Source organism: Dictyostelium discoideum (assembly GCF_000004695.1).
Source record: "Dictyostelium discoideum AX4 chromosome 2 chromosome, whole genome shotgun sequence".
Classification (NCBI taxonomy): Eukaryota; Evosea; class Eumycetozoa; order Dictyosteliales; family Dictyosteliaceae; genus Dictyostelium; species Dictyostelium discoideum.
Genome location: NC_007088.5, coordinates 2,715,862 through 2,736,320, shown reverse-complemented (window position 1 = coordinate 2,736,320; position 20,459 = coordinate 2,715,862). Strand labels below are relative to the sequence as shown.

Genomic DNA, 20,459 nt, shown 5'->3' with positions numbered 1-20,459 from the left:
TAATAACCACTGACACCCACATACACTGAAAAATACAGAAATAGAAATAATAATTTAATAATAATTTTAATTGAAAAAAAAAAACAAACACATACCCAAAAATTCAAACTGTTTTATTTATAAAAGATTCTTTAATTTCTAAAAATAATTCATAGTCATTAATATTACTTGGCAAAACAAAATTGATATCATTTAATAATTTTGATAATATTGATCTTGTATTTTTTCCACTTTTTGTCTTTGGTATTTTCTTAACAACTATTATTCTTCTTAATATTGATGATTATCAATATCATTTGAAATTATCATATTTATTTCTTTTTCTAATTCTTTTAATTCAATTGGATTATTATTTTGATTATTTTGATTATTTTGATTATTTTGATTATTTTGATTATTTAATATTAGAATACCAATTGGTACAGTCAAGAATTCTACATCTTTAATACCAATACAACAACATTCTAAAACCAATGGATGTTTTAAAACTGAAATTTCAATTGTATTTAATTGTACTTTATTTGATTTAATTTTTATTTGATCATCTGATCTTGAAACGATTGTAAAATTATTATCTTGGTCTTTAAATGCCAAATCACCTGAAAAATAATAATAACCTTTTTCCATATTCAATAAATTTGTTTTGAATAATTTTTTAAATTGTTCATTATTTTTATAAAAGGTTAATGCAAATCCAGGTGGTAAAGGTAATTTAAATACCAACTCTCCAATTTCATTTTTATTTAATGATTTTTTACCACTACTCGTACCACTATCACTACCACTACTACTACCACTACAAACACTATTACCACCACCAACATCACTATTATTATAACAAACTTCCTCTTCTTCTTCTTCAGAGAGTATGAATGATTTTAAAGAAGGAGTTGGCTGACCAATTACCATTATATTACCTCTACCACTACTACTACCACTACCACTACCACTACCACTACCACTACCACTACCACTACCACAACCACTACCACTACCACTACCACTACCACTACCACTACCACTACCACTACCACTACCACTACCACTACTGTTACTATTACTGCTAACATTGGATCTGTTTGATTTTTTAAAATCAAATAAATATATATTACCAGTTTCAGTTTGACCATATATATTTGAAGCAGATTTTTTTAATTTGTTTTCAATATAATTTGCAACTGATTTTTCAACTACATCAGCACCAACTAAAATTGTATTTAAACTTGATAAATTATAATTTGATAATATAAACTCTGCATTTGGGTCATCTTTAATTAAAAGTCTAATTGATTTAGGACCAATAAAAAATTTGTTTACCTTATGTTTTTCAATAACTTTCCAAAGTTGATACTTGATTTGATTTAATTCACAAATTCCACCTTCAAACATTATAAAAATATTCCCTGTTGATAATAATGAATATAGAAAACCATGAAATGTTACCCAACCAATACTTGAATGTGAAAAGAATTTAATTAAATCTGAATTAGTATTATTATTATTAACTTCATCATTTAAAAACATACATCTACATGTATATTTAACACCAACTAAATGTGGACCATTACTTCTTACAACTGCTTTAGCGTTACCAGTTGTACCACTTGTATATAGAATATATAATGGATGACTTGAATCTACTGGTATATAATCATAAAATGGTGATTGATTATTTTCTTTGAATTTTTTAATTTCATCATACCAACTTAATGTATTTGGTATCGTTGGTATTGTTTCAATTATTGTTTTTAAAGTTAAATTTGCATTATAATCACCATCATCTCTATTATGTATAATTATATGATTTGGTTTAAAATTTGATTGTTCAATTGCTTCTTTTAAATTTGGTGTAAATGTAATAATTTCATCATTTGAAATACCATAATTTGTTGTGATAATCAATTTTGGTGTAATTGTTTCAATTCGATCTATTAAACTTTTAACTGAATAACCATCAAATAATGTACAATAAGTTGCACCAATACGAGCACATGATAACATTGCAATTGGTGCTTCAACTGTATTTGCCATATAAATTATAACGTTATCATTTTTTGAAACATTTAAATTTAAAAGTGCTCTTGAAAATTCACATACTTTTTCATATAATTGATAGTATGTTAGTTTAATTGTTTTCTTTAAAAATGGACATTCATAAATTAATGCATCTTGATCTCTTTTTGCAGGATTTTTAATATGAATATCTAAAACGTTATAACATGTATTTAATTCACCACCTTTAAACCAATCTGGATAAATTTCATCACCACTATAAACTTTATCATACATTCTATCCCTTTTTTTTTATTATTATTTAAAATTTTAAATTGTATGTGTTAAAAAATTATTTTATTTAAAAATACTTTTAAAAATTATAAAATTGTTACTGAATACAAACCAATGAACGAAATTCTTAGCAACTTCATCCCAAAATTCTATTGGTTGGTTATTTGAAAAGCTGAAGTCTTTGTCATAATTAAATGGTTCACTTAATCTATTCATTTTTTTTTATTATTATTATTGTATTATTCAATTAAATGATGATATATTTGAATTCATTTTTTTTTTTTTTTTTTTTTTTTTAATAAAAGGTTTAAAGAAAAAAAAACAAAAAAAACAAATGAATTTATTATATTATTTATATATTTTTAACATTGTTCTTTAATTTATTAATAAAATAATAAACTTCAAACAATTTTTTTTTTTTTTTTTAGTTATTTTTTATTTGGGCACCAAAAATAAAAATTTAGGTGTTTTTTGATGTTGAAACTTTTTTTTTAATAACTATTACCAACATAATATATTTTCGTCTTTAAAAAAAAAAAAAATCAGTTTTTTTTTTTTTTTTTTAATGACCTGTTTTTTGTCTTTTCGGAATTTGAGGTGTTTTTATTTTCAAATAAAAAAATGGCTTTTTAAAAAAAAATAATAAAAAAAAAAGTGAAAATAAAAATAATAACCAGATTGGTCATTAACCCTTTTGTAATATTATTAGTGCAAACAAGATTCGGATGAAAAGCTTTTTTATTTTTTTTTTTTAATTTTTTTTGGAAGTTTGGATAAATTATTTAAAATTAAAATAAGAGGAATTTATGGACCACCACAAGAACCAGATTGACAAACAGATTTACCTTTTGCAATATTTTTAGTACAATCAAGGTTTGGATTTAAAGCTTTGAAACGAGTTTCACTTAAAAGGAACATTGAAGCAGCAGATGAACAAGACATACTTGATGGAATTTGACAAGTGTTACCACATTCATTACCTTGATCAACACAATTATCAGGTGTTTTTAAACATGCTCCAGTGGTGCCATTAAAGAAAGCGGTTGTATCAACGGCATAGGTTGAAAGTGGATCAATGATAAATTGGGTTGATGAAAGTGTTAAAGCAACCTCACAATTGGTAGTACCAGAATGAATAGTACTTGGACCAATCCAAGCATCCATATGATATTTTCCATTACTGTCCCATTCATTTTCACATTCTTCACATGAATCTTCCATAATGAAATATTTCTTATAAGCTGCTACATATACTTTCTTACCAGCTGATAACCATGCAGTTGATGCTGCAACTGTGATTGGATTAGCATATGTACCTAAACCACCTGCACTAGAATGTAATCCTGGATATGCAATTTCACCACTTGGTGGACAATTATCACCAGCAGCATAAAATGTTAATTCACCAGTAACTATACATATTTTAAAAAATAAAATAAAATAAATCTTAATATATTTTTTTTTTTTTTAATTTTACAAAATTAAAATTTTTACCTTTTTTTTCTGCTTGAGAAGAAATAAATAAAACTGATGCAAGGAATAATAATGATTTGAGTAATTTCATTTTTTTTATTTTAATAATTAAATGATTTTTGTTTATGATTTTTTTTTTCAAAAAAAGTCCAGTATTTATACTAAAAAAAAAAATAAAAAAAAAAACTTATTATCTTTTATTATTATTTTAATAATTTTATTGTAATCATTTTGTTAAAAAAAAAAAAAAAAAATTAATTGAACTAATATTATTCTTTTTAGACTTTTAACTATATAAATCAAAAGCTATAGATTTAAAAATCTTTTTTATCATTTTCTTATCTAAATTGTAACCTTTTAAAATTATTTTTTTTTTTTTTTTTTTTTTTTTTTTTTTTTCACAAACAAGATTCTTTAATGTGAAATTAGTTATCGGGGGAGCTATTCCAAAAACAAAAATAAAAAATAAAAATAAATAAAATAAAAAATAAACAAATGGTATTAAATTAATATCAATAATTTGGATTAAAATTGATTAGTTTTTTTTTTTGAAAAAAAAAAAATAAAATCTCGACTAAACCACAGTCCAAAAATTGGTTCAGTGAAATTGAATTAAAAAAAAAAAAGTGATGATAGAAATTCTGACTATTATTAGTGATTTTTAGAATATCCAATCAACCTCCTTTGTAGTTTTTTTTTTTTTTTTAAAAAATAATAAAAATTATAATGACAATAATAATAATAATAATAATAATAATAATAATAATAATAATAATAATAATAATAATAATAATAATAATAATAATAATAATAATAATAAAATAAATCAGAGAATTAAACTAAAAATATTTATCAAATTGAGAAAAAATAAATTTCGTTTTTAAACTTTTTAAGGTTATTCGCATATAAAAAAAAGAGACCACAAGATATTTTTCACTTAATGATGAAAATTTTACATCCACCCTTATTTTTTTTTTAATTTTTTTTTTTTTTTAATTTTTTTTTTCTCGCTTTGAGTCAAAACCACTTATTTTTATTACAACTTTTTTTAATTTTTAATTTTTAATCAAGATCACTTAATTAATCACTTTTTTTAAAGTTTTTTAATTTCTTATTATGTTTTTTTTTTTATTATTATCTCATTAAAAATAAAAAATAAAGATAAAAAAAAAAAAATAAAAAAAAAAAAAATAAATAAAATAAATAAATGTCATATTACAAAGATGAAATTTTAAACTCTTTAAATTTATCAGATTTTTGTTATGAAAAAGATGATTCAACAATAATTAAAAAATTTAATGAAAATTTTGAAACTCATGATATTGAAAGAGTAATTAGAGGTGAGATTGAATGTAGTGGTCAAGTTTTTATAATTGGATATCGTGAAAAAGATATTAATAATAATAGTGAATTTAAAAGAAGGAATACCTATTATGTATCATTTAGAGGTACAGAATTTAATTTTAGTGATATTACAACCGATTTAAATAGTATTAAAGAATTTAAAGAAAAACAAGGTACATATCATAAAGGATTTCTTAAAAGGACAATAGGATTTCCAATTCAAATTATAATTCAATGGTTAGAGAATGGTGATAATGTAATATTCTCAGGACATAGTTTAGGTGGATCAGTATCACAAATTTTAACAATATCTATAATTTTACAAATATCAAAAAATAAACTTGAAACCATTTTAAAAAATTCACAAATTCTATGTATTACATTTGGGTCACCATTAATTGGAAATACTGATTTATTAAAAACATTAGAAGATAATCAAATTTTAAATTATAATATATTTCATTCAATTATTCATAGAAATGATCCAATACCAAAATTGCAAGGTTTAAATAATTTTGTTAATAATAATATGTTATCAATTGCAAAGAATACAATTTGTTGGTTATTTGAATTTGATAGAATTAAAATTGATGGAATTATAAATTCATTTTATCAAACATTATCAGAATCTTCAAAATCTAGTTTAAATTCAAAATTTAATTTTATGGCAGATTTAAATTCAGTAATTGGTTTATATCATATCATTCAACATGATTTATATATTGATAATAATAATAATAATAATAATAATAATAATAATAATAATAATAATAATAATAATAATAATAATAATAATAATAATAATAATTATAGTTTTATAAAATCATTATGCCATAAAAATGATTTAAATGAATTAAATGAATTTTTTAAATTTAATCATGAAAATTTCTCAAAAATTCTATTTCATAAATTATCAACTTATAGAGATATTTTGATTTATGAATTAATAACATCAAAAGTATTAAAAAATTCAACAACAACAACAACAATAATATCAAATAAAGTAAAACCAATGGTAGATTTAATTCCTATTATTAAAAGTGTTTCAATTAACAAAAGTAATAAAAAAAATGAATTGATTACAATTGTTGGTGAAAATTTATGTTTTATTTCTATAAATACATTGAAATTAATTTATAGTGATGGAACAAAGGATATTTTATTGAAATCAATAATTCAAAAGAGTAATAATCAAATTGTTATTGACGCTACTGACATACCAACTGGCAATTTAAAATCACTTCAATTTAAATCAAATTTTAAATATAATAACACAAGTAGTAATAATGAAATTTATTTACAACAAATTTAATTTTTTTTTTAGCTACTCATAATTCTGGAAAAAAAAAAAAAAAAAAAAAAAAAAAAAAAAGTAAAAAGTAATTGGGTACCGTGACCGACTGACAACAAGCACATCATAAACCTTACTTTTCGCCGCTTTAGTGCTGGAAATTTTATATCCGACCTGCCAACTTTTTAGATACTTTTTTTTTTTTTTCAAATGCACGAGTTTTTTGGGCATTAAGTTTTTTCGTCTTAGAGGGGTTGCCGGAAAAAAAAAAGTGAAAAAATACTTTTTTTTTTCCACCTTACCAAACCTAAAAATATTGGATAAAATAAACAAATTTTTGAAAAAAAAAAAAAAAAAAAAAATATTTGTTTATCTAATGCATTATAAAAATAATAATAATAATTATAATTATTATTTAAAAAAAAGGAGAAAGGTTAAAAATGAAATTTTTTATTTTAATTTTTATTTGTTTAATGGTTACAACATATGTTTTTGGATTTAAATATACAAAAATTGAAGTCCATAATTTATATGATGACAATTGTTCATTGCAACCCTATGAAATTGTTTATCAATTAAATGGATGGTGCGTAGATGGTAATACTAATATCGAATGTAACGAAGATGGAACAGTGATTACACAAAATGTTTTTGGTACTAATAGTGGTTGTAAAGGTGCAAAAACAGGTAATATTACAAATGCCAGTGGTACATGTGCATTTGAGAATGTAGTTTATTCATGTGTTGATGATTTCGAAATTCCTGAAAATACATTAGTCAGTGTAGTTACAAATGGTAAATGTGAAAATGATCCAAGTTGGAAAGATGATATTGGTTTAATTGGTTATGAATACTTGAATCAATGTATTCAAAATTATAAAGGTGCTTTTGAATTAACTTGTAATTCTTCAATTCCATATAAAAATATTTACAATTCCACAAGTGTTTGTAATACTGTTCCAACTGGTTATGGATGGTTTAGTCCAAATGAATGTTCAAAAAATGATCCAACTTTTTACTATTGTAATGTTTAAAAATTTAAAACAAATTTTAAATAAATAAATAAAAAAAAAAAAAAAAAATATATATATATATATTAGCGTTTTAAAACACCACTATTTTTATTTTTTATTTGCATTAAAATGAATTTAAATAAAAAAAAAAAAAATGAAAAATAAAAATAAAATTTGAAAAAACAGATAAAGATGAAGATATGGATAATTAATTTATTTTATTTTATTTTATTTATTTTTTTTTTCAAACCTAAAAATATTCCAAAACATTCTTTACGACTTTTTTTTAGGTCAAACGAATCCCGAAAAACAAAAGAAGAAAAAAATTAAAATAAAATCGAAAAATAATAAAATTAAAAATAAAATAAATTAAAATAAAAATAAAAAAAAAAAAAAAAATTAAAATAAAAACGTGCTAAAAAAAAAAAAAAAAAAACTAGTCTTTAAAGTTATTTATATATACAATCCTAGGTGACAACATTATTATAGGGATGAATTAATTACAACAAATAAATATTCAAACATGAACGAAATAGAAGTTGATAATTTATCTCATACCAATAAAAATGTTGCAACTGATAATATTAATAATAACAATAATGATATAGAATTAGAAACAATACCAAACGATAGTAATAATAGTAATAATAATAATAATAATAATAATAATAATAATAATAATAATAATAATAATAATAATAATAATAATAATAGTAATAGTAACGATATAGAATTAGAAACAGAACCTAATAATAGTAATAATAATAATAATAATAATAATAATAATAATAATAATAATAATAATAATAATAATAATAATAATAATAATAATAATAATAATAATAATAAAAATGAAAATAATAATAAAATTAAAAATGAAAAAATAAATATATTATTATCAATTAAGTTATATTTTATTCAATATTTTAAGAAATGGAAAGGTGGAGAGAAATCACCAGTTAGAGCAGATCTTGAAGAGATTGGATGGTCATGGTTATCTTCATTTATTGGTATATTGGTATTAGCATTATTACATTATAGGGTAACTGTTGAAAAAGAGACTATATTTTTACTAGGTTCATTTGCAGCATCTGCTGTATTAATTTTTGGTGCTCCAAAATCACCATTAGCTCAACCAAGAAATTTAGTACTTGGACATATAGTATCAGCAACTGTTGGTTCAATCATTAGAGTTGCATTGGTTTATACAAATGCTCAAACTGAAGTAGCATGTGCTTTAGCGGTCAGTTTAGCAATTGTCGGAATGCATTTCACAAAATCAATACATCCACCTGGTGGTGCCACTGCCTTGATTTGTGTTATGAGTGCCGAGCAACGTTGGAGAGGTTTTTATTATATATTCGTACCTGTGGCATCAGGTTCTTTAACAATGTTATTAACTGCATTAATTGTTAATAATTTTGCAAGAAAAAGAAAGTATCCTGTATTTTGGTGGTAATTAAATTAATAATAATAATAATAATAAATAATAATAATAATAAATAATAATAATAATAAATAATAATAATAAATAATAATAATAGTTAGTAATAATAAAATAAAAAAATTTAAATTATATGTTATACACCCCCACAATTTGTAATTATCCTTATTTTTTAATTTATTTTTTATTTTATCTGATTGGTTCAAAATTTAAATAAAGATAATAATAATAAAAAAAAATTAAAAATAAATTAATTAATATTGTATATCGCAGTTAATAGTGGTTATAAATCTACACCAGATTTAATAATTGTTTTCCACCTTTTTTTTTTTTACTTTTATTATTTATTTTATTTTATTATTTAGTTATTATTTTTTTTAAACTTTTTTTATATAAAACTATTATTTGTTTTATTTTAATATCATTTTATTTAATAATACATATATTACCTTATAAAAATGTATAAGTTTAATTATGAAAATGATATTGATTTTGCAAATAACCAACCAATAGAATTTTGGGATGAAGTTGCAAAGGATTTAGTTCATTGGTAAGTTTTTTTTATTTTTCTAAATTGTCTTGACAAAAAACTAATAATTTAAAAATAAAAGGGATAAAATGTATGAAAAAGTTTATAGTGATGATGAAATATATCCAGATTGGTTTAAAGGTGGTGAATTAAATACATGTTATAATGTTTTAGATATTCATATTAAAAATCCAGAAACAAGAGATCAAGATGCATTAATTTATGAATGTCCATATTTAAAGAAAACTGTAAAATTAACTTATTATCAATTATATGAAAAAGTATGTGAATTTTCAAGAGTACTTTTAAATTTAAATATATCAAAAAATGATAATGTTTTAATTTATATGTCAAATACATTAGAACCATTAATTGCAATGTTATCATGTGCTCGTATTGGTGCAACTCATTGTGTGTTATTCGATGGTTATTCAGTTAAAAGTTTAATAGATAGAATTGAAACAATTACACCAAAATTAATAATTACAACAAATTATGGTATTTTTAATGATGAAATTATTAATTTCATACCAAATTTAAAAGAATCAATTGAATTATCAACTTTTAAACCAAGTAATGTAATTACTTTATTTAGAAATGATATTACAAGCGAATCAGATTTAAAGAAAGTAAATGATATACCAACGATACCAAATACATTAAGTTGGTATGATGAAATTAAAAAATTCAAAGAAAATAATCAATTACCATTTTATGAATATGTACCAGTAGAATCAAGTCATCCATTATATATACTATATACAAGTGGTACAACTGGTAATTCTAAAGGGGCTGTTAGAAGTAATGGTCCACATTTAGTTGGTATTAAATATCAAACATTGATACAAAAGGGTAAAACAAAAGTAGTATTTTATCATACAAGTGTTGGGTGGATATCAATTCATAATGCTTTTAATGGTTTATTATCACTTGGATATACATTGGTTATGTTTGAAGGTGGGCTTACTAAAACAAAACATATGGAAGATGATATTTGGGAAGTTATTGAAAGAAATAAAGTAACTTGTGCATCCATAATGGCTAAAGCAATTAGATACTTAATTAAAGTTGATCCTGAATGTAAAAATTTACATTCAAAGTATGATTTATCAAATTTAAAAGAAATAATAGTTGGTGGAGAACCAATTGAAGAATCAATTCCAAATTATATTCAAGAGAAATTAAAAGTAAAGTCAATTCGTGTATACGGTCAAACTGAAACTGGAGCATGTTATTTTTATTGTTATGATTATAAAAATTTAAAAATTCCTATTAACACAAGTGGCTTTCCATTTTCATCTTTAAAAGCAATGATTTTTTCAGATGATGGCAAAGAATTAGGTGTTAATGAAATTGGAGAGCTTGTATTTAAATTACCATTACCACCAAGTTTTGCAACTACATTTTATAAAAATGATGAAAAGTTTAAACAATTATTTACAAAATTCCCAGGTTACTATAACCCTGGTGATTTAGGATTTAAAGATGAAAATAATTGTTATGGTGTTGTTTCAAGATCAGATGATCAAATTAAAATCAGTGGTAATAAAGTTCAATTAAATAAAATTGAAACATCAATTTTAAAACATCCATTAGTTTTAGAATGTTGTTCAATAGGTATTTATAATCCAGATTGTTATAATGTACCAATAGCTTTTTTAGTTTTAAAACAACAAGAAGATCAATCAATTCAACAAATTGATTTAAATAAATTACAATCTGAAATTAATATAATCATTTCAAAAGATATAGAAAATTTTGCAATTTTAAGAAAAACTTTAATAGTTACACAAATACCGAAAACCAAAGCTGGTAAAATTCAAAGACAAATCATTTCTAAATATTTAAATGATATAAATTATGAATTACCAGATAATGTTTGTGATGTTGAAATCTTTTATAAAATCAAGGATTTATATAATAATGTTAAATAGTAATAATAATAATAATAATAATAATAATAATAATAATAATAATAATAATAATAATAATAATAGTAATAATAATAATAATAATAAAAATAAAATAATAATAATAATAATAAAATAATAATAATAGGTTCATTTGCAGCATCTACTGTATTAATTTTTGGAGCACCAAATCACCATTAGCTCAACCAAGAAATTTAGTATTTCGACATATAGGTTCAATCATTAGAGTGCATTTGGTTTATACAAATGCTCAAACTGAAGTAGCACTCTTTAGCGGTCAGTTTAGCAATTGTCGGGATGCATTTCACAAAATCAATACATCCACCCGGTGGTGCCACTGCCTTAATTTGTGTTATGAGTGCTGAACAATGCTGAAGAGGTTTTTATTATATATCCTTACCTGTGGCATCGGGTTCTTTAGGAATGTTACTAACCTCATTAATTGTTAATAATTTTACAAGAAAGAGAAAGTATCTGTATTTTGGTGGTAATTAAATTAATAATAATAATAATAATAAATAATAATAATAATAATAAATAATAATAATAATAATAATAATAAAAATAAAAATAGCTAGTAATAATAAAATAAAAATATTTAAATTATATCTTATACACCCCAATTTGTAATTCATCTTTATTTTTTTATTTTATCTTATTGGTTCAAAATTTAAATAAAGATAAGATACATAATAAAATTTTTTAAAAAATTAAATACATGTTATAATGTTTTAGATATTCATATGAAAAATCCATTAAAAATAGATCAAGATGCATTAATTTATGAATGTCCGTATTAAAGTTTTTTTTTTTCAATGTTTTTGAACCAATAGGATAATATTAATTATTACAAATATATGTAAAAAAAGGTTATAAATCCCATACCCAATTTGTTAATTGTTTTAAACTTTTTTTTTTTTATGTACCATTATTTTTTTTTTTATTATTATTTTATTTTATTAATATCGTTTAATTTAATAAAAAAATGTATAAATTTAACTATGAAAATGAAATTGATTTAGCAAATAACAGACCAATAGAATTTTGGGATGAAGTTGCAAAGGATTTAGTTTATTGGTAAGTTTTTATTTCTTTTTTTTATTTTTTCAATTGTCATTGCAAAAAACTAATAATTTAAAATTAAAAAAAAAGGGATAGAATGTATGATAAAGTTTATAGTGGTGATGAAATTTATCCAGATTGGTTTAAAGGTGGTGAATTAAATACATGTTATAATGTTTTAGATATTCATATAAAAAATCCAGAAACAAGAGATCAAACTGCATTAATTTATGAATGTCCATTTTTAAACAAAAATATAAAATTAACCTATTATCAATTTTATGAAAAAGTATGTGAATTTTCAAGAGTACTTTTAAATTTAAATATATCAAAAAATGATAATGTTTTAATTTATATGTCAAATACAATTGAAGCACCAATTGCAATGTTATCATGTGCTCGTATTGGTGCAACTCATTGTGTGTTATTCGATGGTTATTCAGTTAAAAGTTTAATAGATAGAATTGAAACAATTACACCAAAATTAATAATTACAACAAATTATGGTATTTTTAATGATGAAATTATTACATTTACACCAAATTTAAAAGATGCAATTGAATTATCAACTTTTAAACCAAGTAATGTAATTACTTTATTTAGAAATGATATTACAAGCGAATCAGATTTAAAGAAAGTAAATGATATACCAACGATACCAAATACATTAAGTTGGTATGATGAAATTAAAAAATTCAAAGAAATTAATCAATTACCATTTTATGAATATGTTCCAGTAGAATCAAGTCATCCATTATATATAATATATACAAGTGGCACAACTGGTAGTGCTAAAGCAGTTGTTAGAAGTAATGGTCCATATATGGTAGGTATTAAATATCAAACATTGATACAAAAGGGTAAAATAAAAGTTGTGTTTTCTCATACAAGTATTGGCTGGGTATCATTTCATAATCTATTATATGGTTTATTTTCAGTTGGATATACATTAGTTATGTCTGAAGGAGGAGTGACAAAACCAAAACATATGGAAGATGATATTTGGGAAATTATTGAAAGAAATGAAGTAAGTTGTGCATTCACAATGGCTAAAGCAATTAGATACTTAATTAAAGTTGATCCTGATTGTAAAAATTTACATTCAAAGTATGATTTATCTAATTTAAAAGAAATGGTACTTGGTGGAGAACCAATTGAAGAATCAATTTCAAATTATATTCAGGAGAAATTAAAAGTTCAATCAACTCGTGTATATGGTCAAACTGAAACAGGTGTCGTTTATTTTTAGGTTTTGATAATAAAAATTTAAAAATTCCAATTAATACATGTGGAGTTTCATTTCCATCTTTAAAAGCAAAGGTTTTTTCAGATGATGGTAAGGAATTACCTTTGTATGAAATTGGTGAGCTTGTATTTAAATTACCTTTACCACCAGGTTTTACAACTACATTTTATAAAAATGATGAAAAGTTTAAACAATTATTTACAAAATTTCCAGGTTACTATTACCCTGGTGATTTAGGATTTAAAGATGAAAATAATTGTTATGGTGTTGTTTCAAGATCAGATGATCAAATTAAAATCAGTGGTAATAAAGTTCAATTAAATAAAATTGAAACATCAATTTTAAAACATCCATTAGTTTTAGAATGTTGTTCAATAGGTATTAATAATCCAGATTGTTATAATGTACCAATTGGTATATTAGTTTTAAAACAACAAGAAGAAAATCAATCAATTCGACAAATTGATTTAAATAAATTACAATCTGAAATTAATACAATAATATCAAAGGATATAGAAAATTTTGCAATTTTAAGAAAAATTTTAATAGTTCCACAATTACCAAAAACTAAAGTTGGTAAAACTCAAAGACAAATCATTTCTAAATATTTAAATGATACAAATTTTCAATTACCAGATAATGTTTGTGATGTTGAAATCTTTTATAAAATTAAAGATTTATAATAATGTTAAATAATAATAATAATAATAATAATAATAATAATAATAATAATAATAATAATAATAATAATAATAATAATAATAATAATAATAATAATAATAATAATAAATGAGTATCTTTTGAAAGTTTGTTTTTACTAAAAAATTTAAAAATTTTCAAATTTAATATTAAATAAAATTACCAAAAATTAAAAAAGTAAAATATTAACCTCTAATATGGAAAAATTATTAAAAACATTTTTTTTTAATTAGGATTAGAATAGTGTTAAATTAAAAAATTAAAAAAATAAGAAATAAGTTAATATAAAATTCAACCCAATGTATATATAAATTACCCATTGTGGTTTTTACCCCCTCCCCCATGTGTTTTTTTATATTTTAATTTTTAATTAAAAGAATTATTATTAATTTTTTAAAAATTAAAAAAAAAAAAAAAAAAGATAATAATATAAAATTCAAGTACTTGAAAAGGTAAAAAAAAAACAAAATAAAAAAAAAAAGATTAAAAATGATTTACCTACATAGAAAGGGGGTAATAATTTCACCATTAAGGGACAGACATAAATGAAATCAATTAATATTTAAAAAAAAAACAATATATTTTCATTTTTTCATTTTGATTATTAATAATTAAAAATACAATTTACTTTTTTAAAGTACATAAAAATACCTTTTTTAAAAATAATTTCAAAAAAGTAATATCTATAGGCTTAATTAGAATGAAATTAAATAATATTTTAATTATTAAAAAGTCTAAAGATATCTCAAAACAATTAAATGACGTCGTAAAATTTTTATTTTTTAAATTTTTTTTTTTATTAAATGTAAATATTATATGAAGAGTTATCAATTTTAAATTATAAAAAAAAAAAAAAAAAAAACTTATATTTACATTTTTTATATAATCCAATATTATTGAAAATTTTAATAATAAAAATATATTTTTATAAAAACTATTAAAATAATGTATACATTAAGCCAACCATTCAATTATGAAAATGATTATAAATTCTCAATAAACACCGACCCAATTTCATTTTGGGATCAAGTAGCCACTAAATATGTTTATTGGTATGCATACAATAAAAAAAAACATAATTAGTTAAATAAATAATTAAATTTTTTATAAATATAATTTAAAAATAAAAAAGGGATAAAATGTATGATAAAGTTTATAGTGGTAATGAAATTTATCCAGATTGGTTTAAAGGTGGTGAATTAAATACATGTTATAATTTATTAGATAGACAAGTTCAGAATCCATTAAAAAAAGATCAAGTTGCATTAATTTATGAATGTCCATATTTAAAGAAAACTGTAAAATTAACTTATTATCAATTATATGAAAAAGTATGTGAATTTTCAAGAGTACTTTTGAATTTAAATGTTTCAAAAAATGATAATGTTTTAATTTATATGGCAAATACAGTTGAAGCACCAATTGCAATGTTATCATGTGCTCGTATTGGTGCAACTCATTGTGCTTTATTCGATGGTTATTCAGTTAAAAGTTTAATAGATAGAATTGAAACAATTACACCAAAATTAATAATTACAACAAATTTGGGAGTTGGACTTGATGAAATTGTTGATATTACTACAAATTTAAAAGAAGCAATTGAATTATCAACTTTTAAGCCTGACAATGTAATAACACTTTATAGAAATGATATTGTTTATAATAATAATAATTTCCAAACAATAATACCAAATTCATTAAATTGGGAAGAAGAAATTAAAAAAATTAAAATTAATAATCAATCACCATTTTATGATTATGTACCAGTAGAATCAAGTCATCCAATCTATTTAATTTATACAAGTGGTACAACTGGTAATTCTAAACCAGTTGTAAGAAGTAATGGTAGTAATTTGGTTGGACTTTTATATCATTGGAATTGTTTAAGTTCAAAGGTTAATAATGATGAAAATGTAGTTTTATTTTCTGCAACTAGTGTTGGATGGGTGTCATTCCATATGTTCTTTTATGCATCATTATCAAAAGGAAATACATTTGTAATGTTTGAAGGTGGTTTCTTAAAACAAAATAATGTTGAAGATGACATTTGGGCAACCATTGAAAAACATAATGTAAACATTTATTTAGCATTACCAATTGTAATGAGATATCTTAAGAAAATGGATCCCAATGCTGAAAGATTACATTCAAAATATGATATATCACGTTTAAAGCAAGTTTGGATTGGTGCTGAAGTTATTGAAAAATCAATTCAAGATTATATTGAAAATAAATTAAATGCTGAATCAATTGGTTTATATGGTCAAACTGAAAGTGGAATGATGTATATTTATGAATATTCAAGTATAAATAAAACATATGATACAGTAGGTATACCATCACCATTTATTAAACCATCAATATTATCTGAAGATGGTAAAGAGTTGGGTGTTAATGAAATTGGTGAATTCTCTCTCAAATTACCATTACCACCTGGATTTGCGACTACATTTTATAAAAATGATGAACAATATAAAAAATTATTTTCAAAATTTCCAGGTTATTATAATTCTGGTGATTTAGGTTATAAAGATGAAAATGGATATTATGGTATTGTTTCAAGAGCTGATGATCAAATTAAAATTAGTGGTAATAAAGTTCAACTAAATACAATTGAATCATCAATTTTGAAACATCCAAATGTTATTGAATGTTGTTCAATTGGTATTAATGATTATGATTGTTATAAAGCACCAATTGGTATATTGGTTTTAAAAAAACAAGATTCAATTTTAGATTTCAATCAATTAAAAAATGAAATTAATAATATTATTAATGATGATATTGAAAGTTATGCTGAACTAAAACAAATTATCATTGTAAATCAATTACCAAAAACTAAAAGTGGTAAAATTCAAAGACATATACTTTCTAATTATTTAAATAACAATAATTTTAAATTACCAGATAATATTGAAAATCTTCAATTATTTTATAACATAAAAGATTCTTTTATTAAAAACTCAAATAAAAATATTTAATCCAAAAAAAAATTTTAATCTATAATAAAAATAAATAAATATATATATTTTTATAATTCAATTATTTATTTTTTGTTCAATATAAAAGTAATTTTATAAGTAAGAGTTTTTTTTCACATAAAAATATTCCACACAGACACAGTGCGTGTTTTTTAATTTAACCCCTTTAATACATTTACTTATTTTTATTTGTATTGAAAATTTTTGTGGTTGGTTGTTTATAACCCGAAACTTTTTTAATATATTTTATTAAAAGACAAAAAAATAAACAAATAATTAAAATTCCACAATAAACAAGTATTTTTTTTTTTTCATCTTTGATAAAATATATCCATCTATAATTTCTTTTTATTTTAATTCATTATTTTCTTTAAAAGGATAAATAATGAAAAAGTTTTATTTTAAATTTCCACATTTTATGTTTTCCACTTTTTTTTTTTCACATAAAATTTATTTTTACTTTTAAATTTTATTTTTTTTAAAAAATAAAATATAATGATTTTTAAATTTTTTTTTTTTTATTAATTAATTACAAAAACTTGAAAAAACAACGAAAAAACAACGAAAAAAATAAAATGTTTAAATTAAGTGATCCTTTTGATTATGAAAATGATTACAATTTCTCTCAAATTAATCCAATTTAATTTTGGGACGAAGCTCACTGGTATGCACTTCACAAAAAAAAAAAAAAAAAAAAAAAAAAACAAATTTTAACATATAATAAATAAAAAAAAAAAAAAAAAGGGATAAAATGTATGATAAAGTTTATAGTGGTGATGAAATTTATCCAGATTGGTTTAAAGGTGGTGAATTAAATACATGTTATAATTTAATAGATATTCATATTAAAAATCCATTAAAAAGAGAATAAGATGTATTAATTTATGAATGTCCATTTTTAAAGAAAACAATTAAAAGAGTTTCAGACCAATTTTTTTCTTTTTTAAATTTGCTGATTAATTTTTATTAAGATTTTTTGACAAAAAAAAAAAAAAAAATCTTCGATAAAATAAAAAAAAAAAAAAAAAAGATTAATAAACTTTTTTTTTTTTTTTTTTTTTTTTTAATTTTATTTTATTAAAATAATTTTGGAAAAAAATGAAATTAAGTGATCCTTTTGATTATGAAAATGATCTAAAATATGCAGAATCCCAACCTGTTTCATTTTGGGATGACATTGCCAAAAAATATATACATTGGTAAGTTTAAAAATTTTGTAAAATAAATTATTAATAATTTAAAAAATATAATAAAATTCCAATTATACCAATAAATAATTTAAAAAAAAAGGGATAAAATGTATGATAAAGTTTATAGTGGTGATGAAATGTATCCAGATTGGTTTAAAGGTGGTGAATTAAATACATGTTATAATGTTTTAGATATTCAAGTTCAAAATCCATTAAAAAGAGATCAAGACGCATTAATTTATGAATGTCCATTTTTAAAGAAAACTGTTAAATTAACTTATTATCAATTATATGAAAAAGTATGTGAATTTTCAAGAGTACTTTTAAATTTAAATATTTCAAAAAATGATAATATTTTAATATTTATGGCAAATACAGTTGAAGCACCAATTGCAATGTTATCATGTGCTCGTATTGGTGCAACTCATTGTGTACTATTCGATGGCTATTCAACAAAAAGTTTAATAGATAGAATTGAAGCTGTAAGACCAAAAGTTATTATTACCTCAAATTATGGTATTTTAAATGAGGAAATTATTACATTTACACCAAATTTAATTGAAGCAATTGAAATATCAACTTTTAAACCAGATCATGTAATTACACATAATAGAGATTTAATTAGTTCCGATGCACAATTATCAATAATTGAAACTATACCTACTGTACCATCTTCTTTGGATTGGGACTTGGAAATCAACAAAATTAAAGAAAACAATCAAACACCATTCTATGAATATGTTACAGTAGAATCAAGTCATCCACTTTACATTATTTATACAAGTGGTACAACTGGTAATTCAAAAGGAGTTGTTAGAAGTAATGGTCCACATTTAGTTTGTTTTGGTTATCTTTGGCCATCAATTGTTCAAAAAAATACTACTTTCTTTTCTCATACTAGTATAGGATGGGTATCGTTTCATTCATTTTTGTATGCTTCATTATTACATGGATGTTCATTTGTGATGTTTGAAGGTGGAATTGTAAAACCAAAACATATGGAAGATGATATTTGGTCAATTGTTGAAAAGCATAAAGTTAGTGCATTTCTAACATTAGCAAAAACAATAAGATATTTAAATAAAGTTGATCCAGATGCAAAACAAATACATTCAAAATATGATATTTCAAGTTTAAAATCAATTTGGAATGGTGGTGAAGTTATTGAAGATTCAATTCCAGAATATATTGAAAACAAACTAAAATCAAGACCATCTATTGGATATGGTCAAACTGAAACTGGTTATTTGTATTTATTCGATTACATAAAATCAAAAAAAAATCCATACAACACAGTTGGTCCACCATCACCATTTGTCTACCCATCAATTTTATCAGAAGATGGTATTGAATTACCAGTGAATCAAATTGGTGAAATCGTATTCAAATTACCATTACCACCTGGATTCGCTTCAACATTTTATAAAAATGATGAACAATTTAAAAAAGTTTTAACAAAATTCCCAGGTTATTATAGTAGTGGTGATTTAGGTTATAAAGATGAAAATGGATATTATGCTATCGTTTCAAGAGCAGATGATCAAATTAAAATTGGTGGTAATAAAGTTCAATTAAACACAATTGAAACATCAATTTTAAAACATCCAAATGTTATTGAATGTTGTTCAATTGGTATTTACAATCCAGATTGTTATAATAAACCAATTGGTTTATTAACTTTAAAACAACAAGATTCAAATGTCGACTTAATTCAATTAAAAAATGAAATTAATAGTATCATCACACAAGATATTGATAAATTTGCTCAATTAACACATATAATAATTGTTGAACAATTACCAAAAACTAAAAGTGGTAAAATCCAAAGATTAATCATTTCTAAATTTTTAAATGATAATAATTTTAAATTACCTGATCATGTATTTGAAAGTCAACAAATATATACAGATATTAAAAATTTATATTTAAATAATTTATAATTCTTATTTATTTAGATTAAATTAATTAAA

At 21.7% G+C, this 20,459-nt stretch overlaps 8 protein-coding genes and 2 pseudogenes across 8 annotated transcripts; 8 read left to right on the top strand and 2 right to left on the bottom strand.

Annotated features, from left to right (window-relative positions):
* Positions 1-270: 270 nt before the first annotated feature.
* aslO-1 (hypothetical protein) lies at positions 271-2,502 on the bottom strand (the record flags this gene model as incomplete). The annotated part of the gene is made up of 2 exons (XM_639692.1): positions 271-2,296; positions 2,399-2,502. 2 exons carry the CDS (start codon positions 2,500-2,502, stop codon positions 271-273), a joined length of 2,130 nt encoding a protein of 709 aa, XP_644784.1.
* A 588-nt stretch (positions 2,503-3,090) lies between these two features.
* On the bottom strand, positions 3,091-3,850 carry DDB_G0273221 (hypothetical protein; the record flags this gene model as incomplete). The annotated part of the gene is made up of 2 exons (XM_639691.1): positions 3,091-3,698; positions 3,781-3,850. The coding sequence occupies 2 exons, from the start codon at positions 3,848-3,850 to the stop codon at positions 3,091-3,093; spliced, it is 678 nt and encodes a 225-aa protein (XP_644783.1).
* Positions 3,851-4,966: 1,116 nt separating this feature from the next.
* On the top strand, positions 4,967-6,415 carry DDB_G0273219 (hypothetical protein; the record flags this gene model as incomplete). The annotated part of the gene is made up of 1 exon (XM_639690.1): positions 4,967-6,415. One exon carries the CDS (start codon positions 4,967-4,969, stop codon positions 6,413-6,415), a length of 1,449 nt encoding a protein of 482 aa, XP_644782.1.
* A 419-nt stretch (positions 6,416-6,834) lies between these two features.
* DDB_G0273217 (hypothetical protein) lies at positions 6,835-7,428 on the top strand (the record flags this gene model as incomplete). Its single annotated transcript, XM_639689.1, has 1 exon — positions 6,835-7,428. The coding sequence occupies one exon, from the start codon at positions 6,835-6,837 to the stop codon at positions 7,426-7,428; it is 594 nt and encodes a 197-aa protein (XP_644781.1).
* Positions 7,429-7,930: 502 nt separating this feature from the next.
* Positions 7,931-8,866, top strand: DDB_G0273361 (HPP family protein; the record flags this gene model as incomplete). The annotated part of the gene is made up of 1 exon (XM_639688.2): positions 7,931-8,866. One exon carries the CDS (start codon positions 7,931-7,933, stop codon positions 8,864-8,866), a length of 936 nt encoding a protein of 311 aa, XP_644780.2.
* A 443-nt stretch (positions 8,867-9,309) lies between these two features.
* aslG-1 (hypothetical protein) lies at positions 9,310-11,314 on the top strand (the record flags this gene model as incomplete). Its single annotated transcript, XM_639687.1, has 2 exons — positions 9,310-9,401; positions 9,463-11,314. 2 exons carry the CDS (start codon positions 9,310-9,312, stop codon positions 11,312-11,314), a joined length of 1,944 nt encoding a protein of 647 aa, XP_644779.1.
* Positions 11,315-12,296: 982 nt separating this feature from the next.
* On the top strand, positions 12,297-14,302 carry DDB_G0273359 (annotated as a pseudogene; the record flags this gene model as incomplete).
* Positions 14,303-15,263: 961 nt separating this feature from the next.
* Positions 15,264-17,299, top strand: aslA-1 (hypothetical protein; the record flags this gene model as incomplete). The annotated part of the gene is made up of 2 exons (XM_639685.1): positions 15,264-15,370; positions 15,451-17,299. 2 exons carry the CDS (start codon positions 15,264-15,266, stop codon positions 17,297-17,299), a joined length of 1,956 nt encoding a protein of 651 aa, XP_644777.1.
* A 551-nt stretch (positions 17,300-17,850) lies between these two features.
* Positions 17,851-18,261, top strand: DDB_G0273303 (annotated as a pseudogene; the record flags this gene model as incomplete).
* A 136-nt stretch (positions 18,262-18,397) lies between these two features.
* aslD-1 (hypothetical protein) lies at positions 18,398-20,429 on the top strand (the record flags this gene model as incomplete). Its single annotated transcript, XM_639683.1, has 2 exons — positions 18,398-18,498; positions 18,590-20,429. The coding sequence occupies 2 exons, from the start codon at positions 18,398-18,400 to the stop codon at positions 20,427-20,429; spliced, it is 1,941 nt and encodes a 646-aa protein (XP_644775.1).
* Between the last annotated feature and the right edge of the window lie 30 nt (positions 20,430-20,459).